The sequence below is a fragment of the Penicillium hordei genome (genome assembly GCF_028827395.1).
Source record: "Penicillium hordei strain IBT 12815 chromosome Unknown utg000006l_segment0_segment0, whole genome shotgun sequence".
Taxonomy (NCBI): Eukaryota; Fungi; Ascomycota; class Eurotiomycetes; order Eurotiales; family Aspergillaceae; genus Penicillium; species Penicillium hordei.
Genome location: NW_026623147.1, coordinates 882124 through 900560, shown reverse-complemented (window position 1 = coordinate 900560; position 18437 = coordinate 882124). Strand labels below are relative to the sequence as shown.

Here is an 18437-nt window from a genome sequence, read left to right as displayed (position 1 = left end):
TTTCTGGGATCACAGACGCAGACTGGCAAATGCCGAGATCATGATATCCGAGGCGCCCCACCACCGAACTTGGTGGCGATAAATTCGGTGCTGGAATGGAATCGGTCCGAATCGATGGCTCCCACAAATGAGCGGTCCAAATACCATACACTTATGTATCAAATCTATATTAATGTTGTAAAACAAGGCAAATATATATTCATTTCGCCAAGGGTAAACTATCTCATAGGAATGATGGGTAAAACGATGTAATTGACAAAGTTGGGGCCAAAGTGAATGTGATTCTGGCCTTTGAAGATATCGTCCGATCTGTAGAAAGGTTAGAAAAGACAAGTAACTGGAGTTTAGAAGAAACTCCTTTACCAATCCAAAAACCTACCTGTCAATAGGGTCATCGTGGCCCCAAAAGCCAGTACCTGAAGTGTCTCCTGAGCTCACTTCCAATACCAGCCGGCCTCCTGACTCAACCACCACATTTGTTGGCCAAAGTTCCACTTCAACAAGGTAAACGTCGTTTGGAACTACGGGCAGAACATCTGTAGAATAGAAGTCGCGATACGGTAGCCAATTACGATGACGGGGGTGTTGAGAATTGGTTTTGCGGAGAGAAACTCGAAGCCAGCCTTTGGTTACAGGAACAGGCTCTCCAGTAGAACCGGTGTAGAAGATTTCCTCACCAGATGGTGACAGATGACGCAGCGTGAGGAATAAATCCAAATCAGACGGAGAATCTCCCCATCGATATCTGCTAATGGAAACATTGAGGTGAGCCACAATATGTCCGGTCACCTCAGTTTCCGAGTCAAATAACGGCGACGTAAATGTCAGAATATCTTCAGGTCTTCCCTCACCAAGTGCTTGGTAAGTTAATTTAGTCGGCTGTTGCTGTTTCGGTAGGTCGCATTGAAGTGCGTTTTTGGCTGTCAGATAAAACGGCGTGTATTTGGTCCTGGCAAGTGGCCATTCATTCTCCTTTCGACGAAGGAATGATTTTTCCCCCTGAGAATTGTTATATCCAACATTGCCCTGCCGCAGAACCAAGTCAATTGCCGGAACAGCCCCCTTCTTGGTCCATCCTTCGCGATCATCCCCTTTAAGCCATGCATCGAGGAAGCTTTTTTGAATCTCCACTTCTTCCGGATAATAGAAGGGTAGATCATGCCGTCCTGTGATAAATCGAAGATATTTGAAGTCTGATCCTGCCCAAAGATATCCAAGCACATTCCCTCGCAGATGCAGTAAGCTCCCGCCCAGGTTGGCCACGCTCAAGACGGGGACTGTCACATCCTCGAGATTGAAATTGAGGGACGATAAACTTTTGTCATCTCGGTATCTCTGCTCATGGAGCACCGCTTCGTATCGATTTGCATTCAATTCCTCGGAGCTAAGATCGCCTTCAACCGTATCGGGACCCCAGTTGCGCGCTGCTCGTCCAGGTAATCCATATTGATTGGGTGCGACCTGACGAGAATATCACATGGAGTAAAATTTGTTCGAGAGAATTCCCCCATGCCGCAAAGACTCGCTGTATGGGTCCGAAAACCCCTCCCATGGCACAATAGCCGCCAGACCTTTGGGCTGCAAGCTCGCAACTTGCCATTGTGTCGCAGCGTAATAGCTAACACCAAGGAGGCCTACTTTCCCCGAACACCATTCCTGCTCAGCAGCCCATTCGATGACATCACGGAACCCCTCGATTGAAGCTGCGGATTTTACGTGCAATACACCAGGGGATTGGCCAACTCCAATTTCATCCGCTCGAATGACAATGTAACCATTGTCGGTCCAAAATTGGGGCGTTGGTGTCTCCCAAGCGGAGTGCTCTGTCCGATGCGTAGGGTGCACTTCAGAAAAGCTTTTTGGGTTGAAACTATTTTTTTTTGAACGGAATTAACATTGCCATATAACTCTCGGAAAGCCTGTGTCACCTACTCTTTGTAGGGAACGTCTTTGCCGTACGGTCCATAAGTCATAAGTACGGGGAACTTGGTCCCTACTGAAGCTTCCTTGGGCTTGTATACATTGCAGCGGATTATCCCTCCATTCCCTAAGGGCACGGTGACGTTTTGCTCGAAGATGTAGGAGAAGCTTTTCGAATCAACGGTTAGGATATTGCGATGTTGAGCTGACATGTCGGATATTGATTGTTATTTCGTGACCGAGATGAGCTTGATTTTGAAGAGCAAGCCTACTAACCTCCGGTACCTAAGGACTTAGAAGGGTTCTTATTACTACACAATTATTCGGTGTGAAGTCGAGAGATTCAGGCGAACAATGCGTCAGAGGCAGTAAACCTTGGCTAAGTGGAATATCGGCCCGATTCGGCTTGGCCGAATCCCATGGATACCTCCGAACGTGAGATATAGTGTCTGTCCCAAATGCTAAGGTAGATCTCAACAAGCATTTCAATGTCTATTGTTTAATCAATATAAGAAGTTTTTCACAGCGAATATTTCAACTGAAAGGAGCATGGCGAATGGAAGATGACCAAGGGGTCTGCAGATATGACGGCTTGAACCAATGTTAAACTAACTAAAACCCCTCCAACCCCGTTGAAAGAGGATGGACGGTTCAAGTCCAGAAAATTGCTCAACTCCAGCTTCTGCAAAAGACAAACTGTACCATTCAGAGTCTGGCAACAGATCCATTTGGCTCATCGACGACTCATTTGTTGTCATATCAACCAAACTATCTAATCCCAAATCGCTATTATCCCGACGCGTATCTGAGGCTTGTGTTTCTTCAATATGTTCTCTCGAGTTTCTGTTCGTGACAGGGGGGGTTTCGGATGCCCACTTTCGAGATCCACGGGTTGATTAGATCCTTCAAATATTGTGGACGGGCAGCGGTTTTTAAAATACACCGATGGTTCATCTGAAAATAATTTAGTTTCCAAAATGTCACTAGCGTATAATAAGGAAGATTGTAGTCTGCTTACTGTCTCGTAAGTGAACTGGCCTGGATGGTATTCTAGGCGCTGAAAGGCCGGCGTGTAAGGCAGAATGCAAAATTTCCCACTACATTTATATAGTGTCAAACCACGCCACATAAGATATTCAAAGATATCAGGAAAGATTAGAATACTCACAGGATGCTGCAAGGCCCTCCAATATACTCTAAGAGTGTCTATCAGGCGTAGTATTGCTTCTACAGCAACCGTCTTGCGGTCCCCTTTACCGGCGTTCACGGGTGGTTCACTCACCGATTTGTTACGACGAGAGACTTCCGTAGACAGGATCACTATCCCCACTACAAAAGCGCCATAGCCAACAAGAGGAGGCAGTCGTGAAACATCCTTTCGTTCATAAAGGTAAGGCGCCAATAGGCGCTCAAATAACTCTGCATGATGAGTGACAGTCTCTGCTGCTTTTCGTTGTGTCCCAGGGTCAATGTTCGGGTCGGCGGGGATACCCGAGAACAGAGGGACAATCATGGAGTGTAAGACGATCTGGCATTGATGATAAACAGCATCATGAAGAAGTAATAGAATCTGGACTTCGGGCGTTTTATCGTCTTGACGGACAAAGCCCCTTACGGCAGAAGAATCATTAAACAGTGATGTTGCCAAACGGGATAAATGCTGCGCCAAGTTGAGGTCCTTGGAAATTGTAGATGAGAAGTGGTGCTTGCACAGGAGCTGTACTTTCGCCCTGGGTGAATAAAAGCATTAGTTAATGTCCATAGTCACACAGTGGAAAGACTCTCTTACCAAACACCAATCATTTTCATCAACAACCCCACGGTGGTGGAAGGGTAAGAATCTCCCGTGGAGGATCGTACGGATATTGAGTGCCAATCTCCATCCATCATCTGATTAAAGGATACCTGACAGCCTAATGACGTAGAAGTAATTGAGCATGGAAGTGGCACCATGGATGCTTCCTTCCAAGCTGACTCGATGTATGGCTCCGGCTCCATAACAATGCATGTAGATGTCCAACAAGCCCAGAAGCATCGTCGCTTCAATTCAGATTCGACCGAAGCATCATTCTCATTCGCAATCCTCCTGTCAAATCCGAGCATTTGACATGATCGATAGGCAAGAGCTATATATTCGTCATTTTGAGTTCCCAACAAAATCTTTTCATATAGAGATATCGTTTGTCACATGGACGACAGCTTACCGAGGCATAGATTTCCCGAGTGAGGCTGGCCGATGCCAAACCAATAGAGCTGAATGCACTCTAACGCTTGAACAATCATAAGAGACGGGGATTCCATAACCAACGGCATGGCTTCTCTCATGGCGGCTTTTGCCCATGGGAGCCCACAAGAGTGATATACACTCAGAACCTTGAGCTCCGTGTTTTCATCTTGATCAGATTCTTCTTCGTCATCTTTTGGATGAAGAAACCTGAAAAATTTGTCAGCGGAACAATTTGAGTTAAATTCACTTAAGGCGTAGAGGGTGACACACAAAGTTGCTAAAGCAAATAATGCTTTGAGAAGAGCCCCATGTATTTTGCCCTCGAGATATTGCTGAAAAAGAACAGGTTTGTGAAATAAAAGAGACGCATTGTATATGCGCGCAAAGTATATCTCGAGTAAAGAAAGGCCAAGGGCGGTTGGTGGCAACGGTGGTTGCTTTGTATCGGTTGTTGACTCTGTTGGGATCGATATCATTCTACGCAGCTGGATGGGGTAGGACTATGAAATATTAGCCAATGCATGAGAAATATTTTAGGTGGTAGCTTCTTGACTTGGATCCTACATCAGATAGCACAGGAGTTCCTGCGGCTAGACTAGTGGATTCGTCGCCTATCCCAGCATGGCTTGGAGAGGCTGCATTCTCTTTGAAGGAATAACTGGGACCAAGTTGGGTCGGATTAGGAGCTTGAGATAAAGGGCTGCTTGACGTTTGTTCACCAATGGGCGATGCCTCTTGTGATATAAGCCCATTGCAAGGATGCTGAATGACAGTATCCCCAGAGTGAGTACCGTCAGGACTGTGTTCAGCTGTCTTGTGCAACAATTTTTGCCTGCGCTTGCTTCGTGGGCCCCGGCGATCTGGAGGATTGGGGTAGACACAAGTCGCCTTGAGTCGATCGCACCGAGCGCAAATAGGATGTTCCCGGCCACACTTCAACTACAGAGGACTCACTTTCAGTAAACGCGTTCATTTGGTTACCGGAGATGCAATTACCTTCTGATCGCGACACCGCAAACATGCGGTGATCGATAAGCGCGATATAGCACGAGCATCTTTCCTGCTACTTTCTTGATTACTAGCGGTCTGCATTGTGTCTTTCTTTGCATGTCGCGTGTATTCAGGCCGTTCTGGAGGTGAAATTTCGGGCCGAAACACAAGCTTTTCTGGTCACAGATGCTGGCAGTTTGATTGAGAAATGGTAGTAGGTCAGAACTTAAGCGAACCAGGCTTCCCCTGACTCCGGGCCGAACCACGTGCACTCACTCAATTCGGGCCGATACGACGATCGAGAACTTGACGCTACCACGAATGTGCTCATTTATTAACCCCTCTACTTTATCATTCCCTGTTAAGAATTCCTATAAAATAATTTTGATCGCAAACCAGAGTCCGAATATTCAGTAAATATCTTGACACAGTACATTCTGTTAGGACGTCAATAACGCAACACAACTGTTTGTTAACTATGTCTTTCACTAGTTACGAGCTAAACGTGTTTGATGAACAAGCTTTATCTTATCTAGTTAGTCTAACTAAGTGTCGAAGCTACTCTTTGGCCCCCTTCGAGCTATGGGCCTAAACTAAAAGCCCAAAACCCGCTGCGAGCTTTGCAAATAGGCTCGAAACCCGACCCTTTTGAGGGTCGAGTCGGGTCGGGTTTCGGGCTTTGCGAGCTTTGCAGAAGTCTACTCAATTAGATCCTACTTTTCGATTCTAACACTCGGGTTAACGCGACCATCTCAAGTAGGTCCGTATACGGCGGTTGATAAGGATTCTAATTTACTTATAACTCTCCTAGAGTTCACAACCATGTTTATTTGCCTTTAGCCATAAAAGCTAGAGATAGAGCGCTAGTAAAATTCGTTTAACTTTATTCACCTAGCCCTCTAATCATTAGCTCTTAGATTCTTAGGGAAATAAAGACCCGCTCGCTACCTATAAAGAACCTAAGCTATTAAGTCGAATACTCTAGGAGCTTAAACTTCGTATTGCCTTTAATCACTAACCTAGTTCTAGTAGACTGAGATAGCTTACCGTTCACATGTAGACAAATTCCAAGAAAACAGGGCAGGCAATCCTCTGACACGGAGCACTTAAGGTTCATCTCCGTATTTCCAGTTGATGTAGCTTTCCTCCTGCCTCTCCTAGACTTCCCTGGGTTTGGTTTCTGCCAAATCCTTGCTACTATACAAGCGAGCAAAGCCATCTCTCGGAATCCAGGAATAATTCCCTCGAAGTCATCCCTTACAATGGTTCTCGAAATCGACATGATATTTATATGACGAAGATTTCGTGTATGAAAATATATGGTATGCATGAAAGATATGTAAGACTAAAATGACAAAATCCGCTATTTTTCCAATCTGTGCGGATAAGCTTTCTAAACATATTATGCACTTGACGCCAATTTGCGATCCCAGGAGTTTCCGGATTTCAATACCCGTACACAGCTATATTCTCCTTGTAGGTATCACCTTAAAGTCTCTCGGTTTGACGAACCATCTGGTCCGAGTCGTCCATCCATTAACCTTGCTATCCTGACTCAACTCGAAATCAAAGTCTCGCACCAAGACTGGGATCAATTTACTCATTTCCAGCAATGAAATATTCTTCCCAATGCAAGTTCTTGATCCCATACCAAATGGCATGAAGCCTTGCTCCATCAGTTTGGACTGCTGTTCATCTGCTTCGAGCCATCGTTCAGGTCTAAAGGTAGCTGCGTCCGGTCCGTAGATGTTTGTATCGTAGTGTAAGACCCAACTGTTTACACCGACATTTGTCTATTGGTCATATTAGCTCCACCTACTAAGCTTCATAATAAGGGGCCCTTACCCCCTCTGGAAAGAATTGACCAGCAAGCACCTCCCCGCCCTGAGGAACAACGCGGAACATTGGAAATCCTGTAGCAGGATGGACACGCAAGGCCTCTTTCATAACAGCCTGAAGATAGGGCATTGTCTGCGTCTCTTTGAAAGTCGGGTTGCCAGTGGTTCCAGACGATCTTATTTCCTCTCGCAATCTTTCCATACACCTAGGGGCTTGAAGCAAGTGGTACAGAATTGAGCTTAGACTGATAGCCGTGGTATCACTTCCTGCCCCAACATTCGCACTAGCGGTGGCTAGTATGTCATAGTCGGAAAGCTTCTCTGGATTCTGTGCTTGAGCTTGGACAACCTTCATAGTCATATGAGAGGGAAGATCGGTGCGATAATTCTTTATTGTTGCTTTTGCCTCTTGGATGTGTTGGAAGCTGAAGTTAGTCACATAGGTTTGATCCATGCCTAGGTATTCGGATAGCTTCATGAATATTGGACGGAGCCAGACGTATAGCCCAAAGTAGGAGCTTATGGTGAAGGAGCCATCGAGGAACTGGATTACATTTCCTACATCGTTGCCCGCATCAAGGAATCCGAACCTATCACCAAACTGGCTTAGTTAGCATAAGATCATACATAAAAAGCCAATACGCAGTATACGCACAGTAATCTTTCCAATAACATCAAAAGCATAACACTGCAACCAATGTCCCATGTCAATCATCTGTCCCTTCATCGCAAACTCATCTAGTCGCTGTTTGAAAATCTCAATGCAATCATCGACAAATGGCTCATATGCCACCAAGGAAGTCATTGAATACAAAGAAGCAACCTTTTTGCGATCCTCCGCATGTTTCTTAGAGGATCTCTCAGAGAACAAGTTTGTTAAACTTAAGTCACTGCTGAAGTTCCAGGCATCGTACCAGTCTGACTTTTGATACTTGGAGCCATGGCCGTAGATCAACTTTGTAGCCGTGGGATCAGAGACGCTGTACCAATTCGGTGCTACACGGACAATCGGGCCTGTAGGAATGGCATAAGTAAGTGTGAATGGGGGGTGTACGAATGATGCTATACTTGCCATGCTGTTGATGTAGTTTGATGTTTGTTTGGTGAAAATCACCTCGTTTCATTTGCCATAGGTACCAGAGATTTGTGAAACGGCTGAACTCTGGACCTGGGAGAGAGAGACAAGCTGGAAATTTGATTATAGAAATAATGAGACGAAGTATAAGGGCTGCAAGCACTATGAGGATTAGCGTTGAAAGAGAGATGGACAAAAACATGTTTCTGAGATGGATGTAGAAATTCAGTATTGTCAAATAATTCTACTCAAGTATGGTTAAACAATTATCTGGGAAGACAAGGTGTTATATATGGAGCATTGGTCCTCGGGGTTGCCATTGGTATGAATGCAGCGAGGTAGAATCCCCTCATCCCCAATTTTTAGCTAATTTAGCGTCCGTAGTGGTTGTGCCAAATTCTCCGAAGATCCAATCAGAATGTCTTTAGTGATCAACAGTGACATATGATTGAAGATCTTCAAAGATCGTCTCTAATTATATGACTCAGCGGAGGTAAACACGAAATTCAGCTCCGAAGGCCGGTTTCCAAATCATGTACTTCTGTCTTAGGTTAGCACTCTAAGGAGGGTAGGAAATACCCTATAGGGAAGGTACCCGACGCCAGAATTACTCACCCCCTTGTGAGCGACAGATTCCTGTTTCGGCATTCCACATGGACCGTAATTCATTATGATTTTTGCGGAGAGGAATGAAAGGGAAATTCGGGCTTCTTGGAAAGTGTCTAATGTGGCTAATTGTTATCGGATAGTTTGCAGGGGCTGTAGGGGTAAATTCACTATAGATTGACATAGTAAAACCTGTCTATAAAGAATTGATTGAGAGAGGGTAAAATATTGTTTAGTTGAGGCTTTTGTAATATCCAGGACCCTAGTAAACTTGTGGGGTGGCCACTCGGTGGTGAAATACGTTAGTTGTATATTTATAGTTTACATAAAACTTTATGCTCAAAAAAGCTCCTTTTGTAGTTTTGCTTCTGTATCCCTAGCCGCCTCGCTTCTACTAACCATTCATATCTATGTATTGCACCAATTAACTGGGTCCCACCCTGTTCTTGTTGCTCTTCATATAAATGTAGGTTTCGTAAAACCTGAATAGCTTCATGGTGTAGAAACTCTCTAGTAATTCCCTACCCTCCCTGCTCTCTAGTAAGTACTTGCCAGCTATTCCCTAATTCCTTGCTCCCTACTACAGAAAGCCCCTCAGACCAATCCGCACACTAGATGGTAGTACCAAAGCAGAGCGACGGTTAGAGGGAGTTGCCTGGTTTCGAATATGAACTAGACTTCGAATTTGAACTGGCCCGCTGTTTCCTCCCCTCTAAAACCCCACAGATTTAGATTGGATGGAAATTTATCTCCACAAACAAAACGTTCAGACTATGTTGACTGTTGCAGTTAAAGTGCTTAGATATCCTAGGTCAAGTATAATCCCCCGCTGTACTGTAGTCGTAGAGCTAATGTAAAAATATATGGGGGTGTTCATTTATACATGGCTGAACAATTCTATCTCATTTCTTCTAAATATCACATTGCAACGCTGGCAACTCAATGCTGACCTAGACTAGGTGTGTCCGAGAGGTTGCAGAATTGGCTTACTCCGTCGGTTTATGTCGGGTCAATGATTGATGCCACTAGCTTATTGAATAAAGAGCAAGGCTTGCTCAGTAACAATTCAAATTCACCTTCATCTTTAACCTCCGCGATAATAGATCATTGTACACAGTCATAGTCGGAAAGATATTTCCCTGAATCCACTCTCTTCCCTATTCGGCTTGGATTCATACTACCCTACCTAGGTAGGTACATACCATCCACCGGAGTATTACGAGCCTAGTCTAATGTGGATTAAACCGGCTTCAGCCACTACAGAGGTCCATTTCCAAAGTTTTGACCGAAAAGCAATTATAATCCATGGGTTATCTAGGTATAGCCTTAATCAATAAGGTGCTTTGATTGGTTTAATGCTAATTATAATGAACCCTATAACAACTAAATATTCGTCATGACGAGGTTAGTTCGTTCTCACCAAAGTAAACCCACCAAGTAAAGAAGTACAGGGTCATTTAAACCCGGTCTTACTGCATTAGTAATTATGGAGACGCATGTCGCTGAAAAGTGGATCTCAGCGGGGTCGGGCGGAAAGAAAACCGAGCCCTGGAAGCTTCACAACACTATGTACTGTCAAGTATTGTTCCAATTTTGGGGCGCATCTGGACTTCCAAGTACACAATCTATATTGTTTCGGCCCCATGGCCCATATGTTGATTTGCCACCCAGAATGCTCGGCAATACTCAAATGCTGTTAGGTTTTGTGGATTGGACAACACAGTTGCATAATAGGAAATTTTATGTTCAGGGGAGAAGAAGCGGGTCCCATAATTTTCCATGTACGAGCAGTGTCTATTTGCTGGCCAACAAACTGTACTGATCCCCTCATGACAAGTTAAGTTGTACACGTAGTGTTGACAAAAACAAGAGTTTTATCACGCGGAGGTCTTGTGAATAAATGCTTATGTATAACAAATTCTAGTGCTCCAATTGGAGCCCTGGAGCATAGTCTTTCTACTTCAACGCAGTCCCGGGTACTCGTCATTCTTCCAACTTGTATGCACACACATTGTACCTCACGCTTTGTACTCCGTAGGGACTCTAGATTGTAATATTGTAGCCTCCTCGCCTATTACCGTCTGGTCCGAGAGATGCCAATAAATTGCCAAGACAGTCTCAAATCCCTTATCCTCTTGGCTGAACGATCTTGTATAGTGGCGTTTCATGAGTATTCACACCCCAATACTTCTACCGTTGACCGCCCTGTACTGGTATAAACCCCACAAGTGAGTGGATTAAATGTCCCTCCGGCAGAAAATAAGTGGCTTCCAAAGTACCAGGGTGCAAATACTCGTGAAACATGACTGTAACTCTTGGTGGAGCATAATATTGTGGGGTTCTAAGGGGCCAAAGCGTTCAATAAGTACTTTCTTTTGATTGGAACTTCCTTCTTTTTCCTTCATCTCTCCTCAATTCAGTTCATATCCGGTGGGACTAGAATCTAGATCTATTGGGGGTCAGGTGACCCCAAAGCAGATTCAGTCAGATAGTTTAGCCTTAGCTTCACTCCCTATCTGTAGCTCCCAGAGAATCCAATTGGCTCTATAGGTTTATGAACCCTCGAGACACCTCACCGGCATAATGATGGCAACACTACCCCCGGAACTGTTATTCTAGATCGCAACTCTTCTGCAAAATAATGGAAATTCTTTAATTTTATATACTTGTGTTTGTCGCTTATAGTAGGCGACTTTTGAACCACTTATCTACTCTAACCTCGCTGTCTATAGTGACGATAAACATAAAGAAGAGGGGTAACGTAAAACTTTTCTCTAAAATTTCTAAAAGCTTATATCCGGCTATTATACTATACGGAAAACGTATATCCGAAAGGTTGAATATAATATCCTCGTCCCCTACAAAGTCTTAGACTAGATCGTACGTAAACACTAGGAGAGTCCTAAAATTATAGTATATATAACCCTATCCGAAATGACAATAATCTAGCTTTTTAGATAGCTATAGTTAGTCTTTTCTAAGAGCTTCAATTATAGGATTAAAATTCCTATCTGAGATTAGATCTAGCTATTCGAGGTCGTCGGTAAGGTCTTATACTGGAACTATATACTTAGTACTTAGAAATCACCGCTGACTATCGTTAGGATTATCGAGATAGGCGTATATTATCAATTCCCCCGTATAGAGCGTAGTTTATTAATATTAAGGATATATCGGATCTACTATCTCTTCCGTATATTAAGAAGCTCTCTTTTCTAAACCGTAATCAAATATAGACTAGTATAATAATAGACTATGATTTAACGCTATACCTAAATCGTTAAATTAGAGCTAGATCTTAGGAATTTATCCGTCTAGACCACCTAGAATATATATAGGTACGTCGCGAAGGTAAGCTATACTCCTTTTTATTATAAACTTCTATTAATCCTAGGAATTTTATTAATAGCTATATATATAGCGTTGTCTTCTTTAGTCTATTCTATTCCGAAGAGCCTAAGAGTACTACTCTATTAAGGATATAATGATACCCTATGGAAACCGGCTATATCCCCACTCAATGTCATCCCCTCTAGTGTTAATAGTATAAGCTCTAATTACGAGATCTTAGTATTCACCTTTAGTAACTGAATTTAGTGAATACTACTATTATATATACCGTTTTATATCCTTTAGATAAAAAAGGTTAGCCTAAGCCGGGTTCTTAGCAGTTGAACTGGCCCTACCTAGAGGTATTAGAACTTGAGGGTATACTACCTTAGCTTCCTTTAGGTAAGAAATCGGTCCCCCCGGTTGAGTATATCTAAGACGTCTAATAACATATAAATCAAAGGAGAACCAACTTATCATAATACACCGGAAGAATAGAGCGAAATCGACGAGATTGAAAACTAGGAAGACGTTATATGCGATGTTGAAGCGGGATGGCGCTGGCCGGAATTACCGACTAAAGAATATTTCTATCGACTTCTTATATCGCTCGGCTATACGGCCTAGCGTATGCCCCGTTTAAAGAATATAAAAATTAAGGTAGAGAGCTATCGCTAGTTTACCTTCTGTTTCTAGAATAACGCCGACTAGGTTATCTTGAAATGGGTGTGTTTTTTACCCATTTAGGCCAGATAGTCGGATGGTAAAGGCGTGGGACTTTGACTTGGATGATGTGAAAACTCATCCTCAATACGAGGATAAAAGTTCAGTGGTACTTCGGCTAGGGCCTTTTATCAACAACCTGTGCAGATATCGATAACAAACTGTAATATGCACTTTTGTATACTAAGTCGGGTATATACCCCTGTAGTAGGATGACACTGAGTACCAAACATCCATACAAAAATGTATATTGTAGTTAGTCATAGATGTCCGCAGAGAGTGTTGAAAAAAGCGGGTTTTATCATCTTAGAGTTGTCAACATCAGTCATTCATACCATACATTGTTCGTACAGGAGCTTTCTGTCAGAAACTCAAGGTTCTGTGGACGATCGGATCACTAGCAAGTACTAATGCCGCCATCTTTGCATATGTGAGGGTGGATTTGTTTCAACATCAGCAAATCGGGAAGGATAAGACAGTCACATTATGATTATAAGACCAGAGGATGATGTTAAAGACAGATTCTGTCTTGTGCTGACAAAGAAATAAAGCTTGCCCGCTCTCTGCGTCTCATCAAGATCAGAATCCACATCATCCGGGCTGTAATAAGACCCGGCATCACCTAAGTATGGTGAACCCCTTGAGACATGCAGTAGTGAAACTCGGGATTTACGCAAAGGGCTTCCACAGTTGCTCACACCACTCCCAAAACCGCGTTGGATATCCAAGTCCCCCATCCTCAGCTCAAGTCATCGCCGTGACGATATCTCGTCGTGGACAATCTTTATCCGGTCGAATCCTTCCCCAGGGAATGATGTAGGCGCCATTCTTCTCAAGGGTTATCTCGGATGATAAACCGGCGTAGAGTTCAGTATAGGCGCCAAACTTGGCCTCATGGAGCAAGGGGCCAATGAAAAACATGGCAACCGCCGGAGTCCCTATATAGGAACCCGCATTCAGATTACCTAGATTCTGCACCACGCTCACAATGTTGTCCTGGTCGACTTGGGATCGTCGTGCCAACTCCCGGCCCAGCAACCAGGTTCCCACCTATGAGACAGCATAGTTGCGAGTTCGATCTTTGGTTCCCTTATCCAACCCTGTGAAATCAATCCCATTCGGTGGCGAGGCACCCTCTGCTAGAAAGCTGGATGTCCACACTACGCGAACAGATCCATGGGGTGTCTCGGGCGCTGCTGCGGCTGCCCGTAGCTGCGGTCGCAGGAGCTCGGTGAATAGCAAAGTCGCGATACAGTGCATTCCAACCATAGCTTCGAATCCCTGGGCTGTTTTAGCGCCGGCTTCGACCAGGTTCGCCCCAGTTCCCGCATTATTCCAGAGGACATCAAGTTTTGATTCTTGTTGTGCAAAGGTAGTCGCTGCCCCCTTGACTGATTCCAAGTCGTTGAGATCAAGATGGAGGAACTTGATCTTGCCGGGCGACTTCGGCGCAGGTTCAACCTTCACGATGGATTGGATCGCGCTTTCGGCACGCTCCTAGGGAACAGTATTAGCCTACCAGTGCGGGTCATCGGTCTGGATTTGTTTTTGGGAAACTTGCTTTCGATCTTGATGCCATGTAGATGGTGGCACCGGAGCCATACAGGATCTTGCATAAGCTGCGCTGCGTGATCCGGGGATTTGGACCGAAGCAACAGCAACAATGCCTGAATCTCTTTAGAACCAGCCGAGCTATTCCCCTCGCCACCACCGGTCGCTGTGCGCCCAGTGGTGGTAAAGAGACTAGCAAATCGGGCATCTTGTAACAACTGCGAGTTCTCAGGCTGAGGTACCGGGATACCGGTGATTATCTGCGTGGCGGAGAGTGTTGATGGCGCATCGTCCCGTTGCTGCAGAATTGAATAGTAGAGGATGCGACGCAAGAGGCCCTCGTTGATACCCACCCAGATGCTGGTGTCAAGCTTCTGTTGCATGCCATCTCGTTCGTGAATGTAGCCACATCTTCAATAACACCGAGGTCGACTGCACAGGCCGGTTGACCCAGACGACGGTAGCTGGCGAAGGAGTCCAGGAACGCATTACCGGCGGTATAGTTGGCTTGACCCTTTTGGCCGACGACTTGTGAGATACTGGACAACATAGTGAAGAAGTCTAGCTGGAGGCCTAGATTTTCAGCTGCGTTGTGCAAGTTCCATGTTCCTTGGACTTTGCATGCTAGTGCGCCGTGGTATTTATCGACGGACATGGAGAAGATTCGATCCTAAAATACAGCCCAATAAGTTAGCCTTCATACCCTGGCTTGGGATTTAACCCTGATAGGATCAATTGCGAAGGAACTTTCTTACCCTTAGCACCATTGCGCCTTGAACAATGCCGGCAATTGGCACCGTAGTCTGCCGGAAAGCTTTCTCCACGTCATCCATGATCGAAACATCCCCCGAAAGAAGGTCAATCTCGCACCCCAAAGCCTGAATTTCTCGGACCACGCCCTGTGATTTCTCATCGGCGTGACCGCTACGCGAGATCACGGCCAAGTGCTTTGCACCGCATTTGGCCAGATACACGGCGAGAGAGGCACAAAGACCCTTTAGCCCACCGACAATTAGGTAGCATGCGTCACTGCGCAAGTTCAGAGTTCTGGGAGCTCGTCGGACCTAAATGCATGAGCACCGTATTCCAAGAATACAGCAATACGCAAAGGCAAAAGTGACTTACTGGAACTTTGACTACCGCCTCCGCTCCATCCGAAATAACAATCTTGCCGATGTGCTTTCCAGTACGCAAAAAAGCGGATAGCGGATGGGATATCCGCAAAGGAGAATTTGTGGATGGGTGCAATTGGTTTTACGTGCCCTGCCTCGATCATCTGGAATAATCTCGACATCAATCTAAAGCAAGCAGTTGTTGGTTAGCGTATGGGGGAGACCGCTAGAGCAGCATGGAGATTCTTACCGAGAGACAAGATGGTCTGGAGCTCTCTCATGCGACATATCCACTGGTCGGAATGAAATGTTTCGATCAAAAGGTTCCATTGACAGGCTGTTACGATCCAGAATGTCTTTTTTCCAATCTCGATCATTGTCCCCCCATCGGCCAATATACGCCATGATTCGTCCAGCAAATCACCCGTCAATGAGATCAGAATAACGTCCACTCCCTGGCCGTTGGTAGCATCAGATATCTGGTTAGCGAAATCAGTATTTCGTGAGTTGAAGATCCGGTCATCCGAAAGCCCGAAGGTTGATTTGAGGAACTTTCGTTTCTCGTCGGTTCCAACCGTGGCAAAGATCTGTACACCCATAGATTAGTCCTCAAGTTTTCCTTCTCAATGACCATTTCACTCCGCATCAAGTACTCACCTCAGCACCTGCATATTGGCACAGTTGGATTGCTGCGATACCAACACCACCAGCAGCGGAGTGGATGAGAACGCGCTGGCCCCTGACCACATTTCCCAGATCAAACAGGGAATAAATTGACGTCAAGTAGACTGCTGACAAGGTGGAGGCATGTTCAAAGGTCATCCAGTCTGGAATACTATGAACCCGCCCCGGGGTTGTCTGGACTCGGTTGGCAAACATTCCCTTGTCAAACACCACAACACGTTGTCCCACTGCAAATGAGGTTACTTCTGGAGAGACCCTAGTGATCACACCTGCGCCTTCACCTCCAAGAGTGTGCTCATTACCAGGAACAATTCCCATGGTAACCACAACATCCTTGTAGTTCATGCCGGTGGCAAAGATCTCAACTTCATCAAAGCCAGCAGGCAACGTCAGGGAATCTACCGGAAGTTCCCAATAGTGCACTGAGTCAATGTTACCTAATCATTCAGCACTCAGGCGGATGCGGGCGTCATTAGCATGTAGGTCGACTAATTCCGTTTTCTGGGAACTAAGTTCCTCATCCTAAGGCCAGTGAGTGTCGTGTCTGGAAGGATTCGGCTCACATGTAGAACGCCCCCACGCTCTACAAACTCGCTCTCAATCAGTTGCTTGGCCTGAGGCTCGGCCATGAGAGTGAGACAAGATTCGATAGCTGTCACCGTGGTGGGCTTCAATGGCTGCTCCACATCCAAAACAACTAAGCGGAGGAGAAGTTCCTCAGCTCGCAAAACGCGGAAGAAACCACTAATGGCAGGTTTGGTCGGATTGGTGACATCCATCTGGGCGCCAGAGGTAACCCATAAGATCTGGCATTCCTTTTGAATGAGGTTCTGCAAGATCTGCCATTGTCTCTCGTCCAGAGAATCCATGACAGTAGTTGAAAGTTCAAGGATGAGAACAGATTCATTGGCCTTGGTACCGTTCGCCACATCTACAACGCTATCAACAATCCAATTTCCATTTCCAAAAGATTCAACGATCTGTGGGGGAGCTTTTTGGGCGGTTGGCTGGAGACTGACGTGTTTGATCACTGGCCGCGCAGAAATATGATCCTCTTTATTGGTTCTTATGCTCACCGGTGAGCACAGATAAACGTTATCGCTCAACGTGTGAATGTTGCCAAAATTGTTGTCGGAAAGGGCAGCTTGAATATCTATGGTGGGCGTAGAGGTCTCTTGGGCAAATTACCAGGACCAAACCACTGCCGTGCATGGACAAATCCACACTTGCTACAACTGCCCTCACTTCCTCCGTTGATGCGGAGGGCGAAACCGTTACGATGGCCAGATCGAATTGCACGCCATCCAGAATTTCCTGAGAAACGGCGGGGTTAATCATGGTAAACTCTGCATTGGGGGCCCGTGACGAATATTGATCCTGCGCGGCAACGAGGGCCGTTGGGTCGGTTGATGCAAAGTGGTACTGTGAGCATGCATCTCGGATTGGGCTGGATGACGGCGAATTGCTTTGAAGCCAAATGCTGGTCGCATCTTCTGCGCCAAGATTGACCTCCAAGACTTTCAACTTAGGATATTTGTGAGCGACAAGATCCACAACTTTTGAACAAGGTTTTGTTGCGTAGTAAGGATCGGTGTTTCGGAATCGACTGGATTGAAGTCATCTCATGGCTCTGGCGTGTTCGTGAGGACCTGCTGTAAAATGACCGTAGGTGAAGATAGTAAGGTTGAAATGTCTGCATTCCAGGAAGTTCTAGTGAAGACGTGCTCAGGCCGCTCATCCCCGCTTGTTTCCAGCTCTCTGAATTGAAGTCCCTTCATCTCCAAGAGGAGAGATCCATCCTTGGGATTATAAACGGAACAATCCGTTCCGTAGTTTCTAGGGGTATCGGTGCGCCCGATCCCCAGGTAATGTGCCGATGCAACGGAGATAGCCTCATTTGGAGATTGCTCTTGTGCAGTAATGACAAGACTGCTAATGACAGCCGGCACCAAAACAGCTCCGACGGTTGTTCTATCGCCTCCCCACAGAGCTGGGGAAACAGTTTGAAAACATCCATCAATGCAAGCTGGGTGCATGGGATAGATGGACTGCCCATAAGATGACTCTGGGGGTTGCAGAGAAACTGTCGACCGGCTCTTCCTCTGACCAGTGATTGTCTCCACTTGTAAGTGTTTCTGGAACGCGGGTCCAAAGTTGAACCCAACATCTGCCATGACTTTGTACCACGAACGTGCTGAGTTGGCGAACCGCAGCTTCTCTACAGCACCTTCCGGCGCATGCTGGTCACTGTAGTCCGTGTCAATCCGTACAAGGCCGGTGCAGTGTTCAACCCAAGCCATTTCTCTCAGCGAAGAAACTTTGAACTCGAACCACATGCGCGTCGAGTCAGGAACAGGAGTCAAGGAAAGCATAATGCGAGA

At 45.6% G+C, this 18437-nt stretch overlaps 4 protein-coding genes across 4 annotated transcripts; all 4 read right to left on the bottom strand.

Annotated features, from left to right (window-relative positions):
• Positions 1–218: 218 nt before the first annotated feature.
• Positions 219–2132, bottom strand: N7537_011013 (uncharacterized protein; the record flags this gene model as incomplete). The annotated part of the gene is made up of 4 exons (XM_056902067.1): positions 219–309; positions 380–1461; positions 1558–1870; positions 1933–2132. 4 exons carry the CDS (start codon positions 2130–2132, stop codon positions 219–221), a joined length of 1686 nt encoding a protein of 561 aa, XP_056747354.1.
• A 1015-nt stretch (positions 2133–3147) lies between these two features.
• N7537_011012 (uncharacterized protein) lies at positions 3148–3723 on the bottom strand (the record flags this gene model as incomplete). Its single annotated transcript, XM_056902066.1, has 3 exons — positions 3148–3171; positions 3203–3650; positions 3710–3723. 3 exons carry the CDS (start codon positions 3721–3723, stop codon positions 3148–3150), a joined length of 486 nt encoding a protein of 161 aa, XP_056747353.1.
• A 2877-nt stretch (positions 3724–6600) lies between these two features.
• On the bottom strand, positions 6601–8050 carry N7537_011011 (cytochrome P450; the record flags this gene model as incomplete). Its single annotated transcript, XM_056902065.1, has 3 exons — positions 6601–6930; positions 6983–7576; positions 7631–8050. 3 exons carry the CDS (start codon positions 8048–8050, stop codon positions 6601–6603), a joined length of 1344 nt encoding a protein of 447 aa, XP_056747352.1.
• Positions 8051–13759: 5709 nt separating this feature from the next.
• On the bottom strand, positions 13760–18428 carry N7537_011010 (uncharacterized protein; the record flags this gene model as incomplete). The annotated part of the gene is made up of 11 exons (XM_056902064.1): positions 13760–14206; positions 14314–14559; positions 14610–14930; positions 15016–15324; positions 15386–15408; positions 15623–15959; positions 16030–16454; positions 16509–16578; positions 16620–17209; positions 17256–17580; positions 17721–18428. 11 exons carry the CDS (start codon positions 18426–18428, stop codon positions 13760–13762), a joined length of 3801 nt encoding a protein of 1266 aa, XP_056747351.1.
• Positions 18429–18437: the final 9 nt, after the last annotated feature.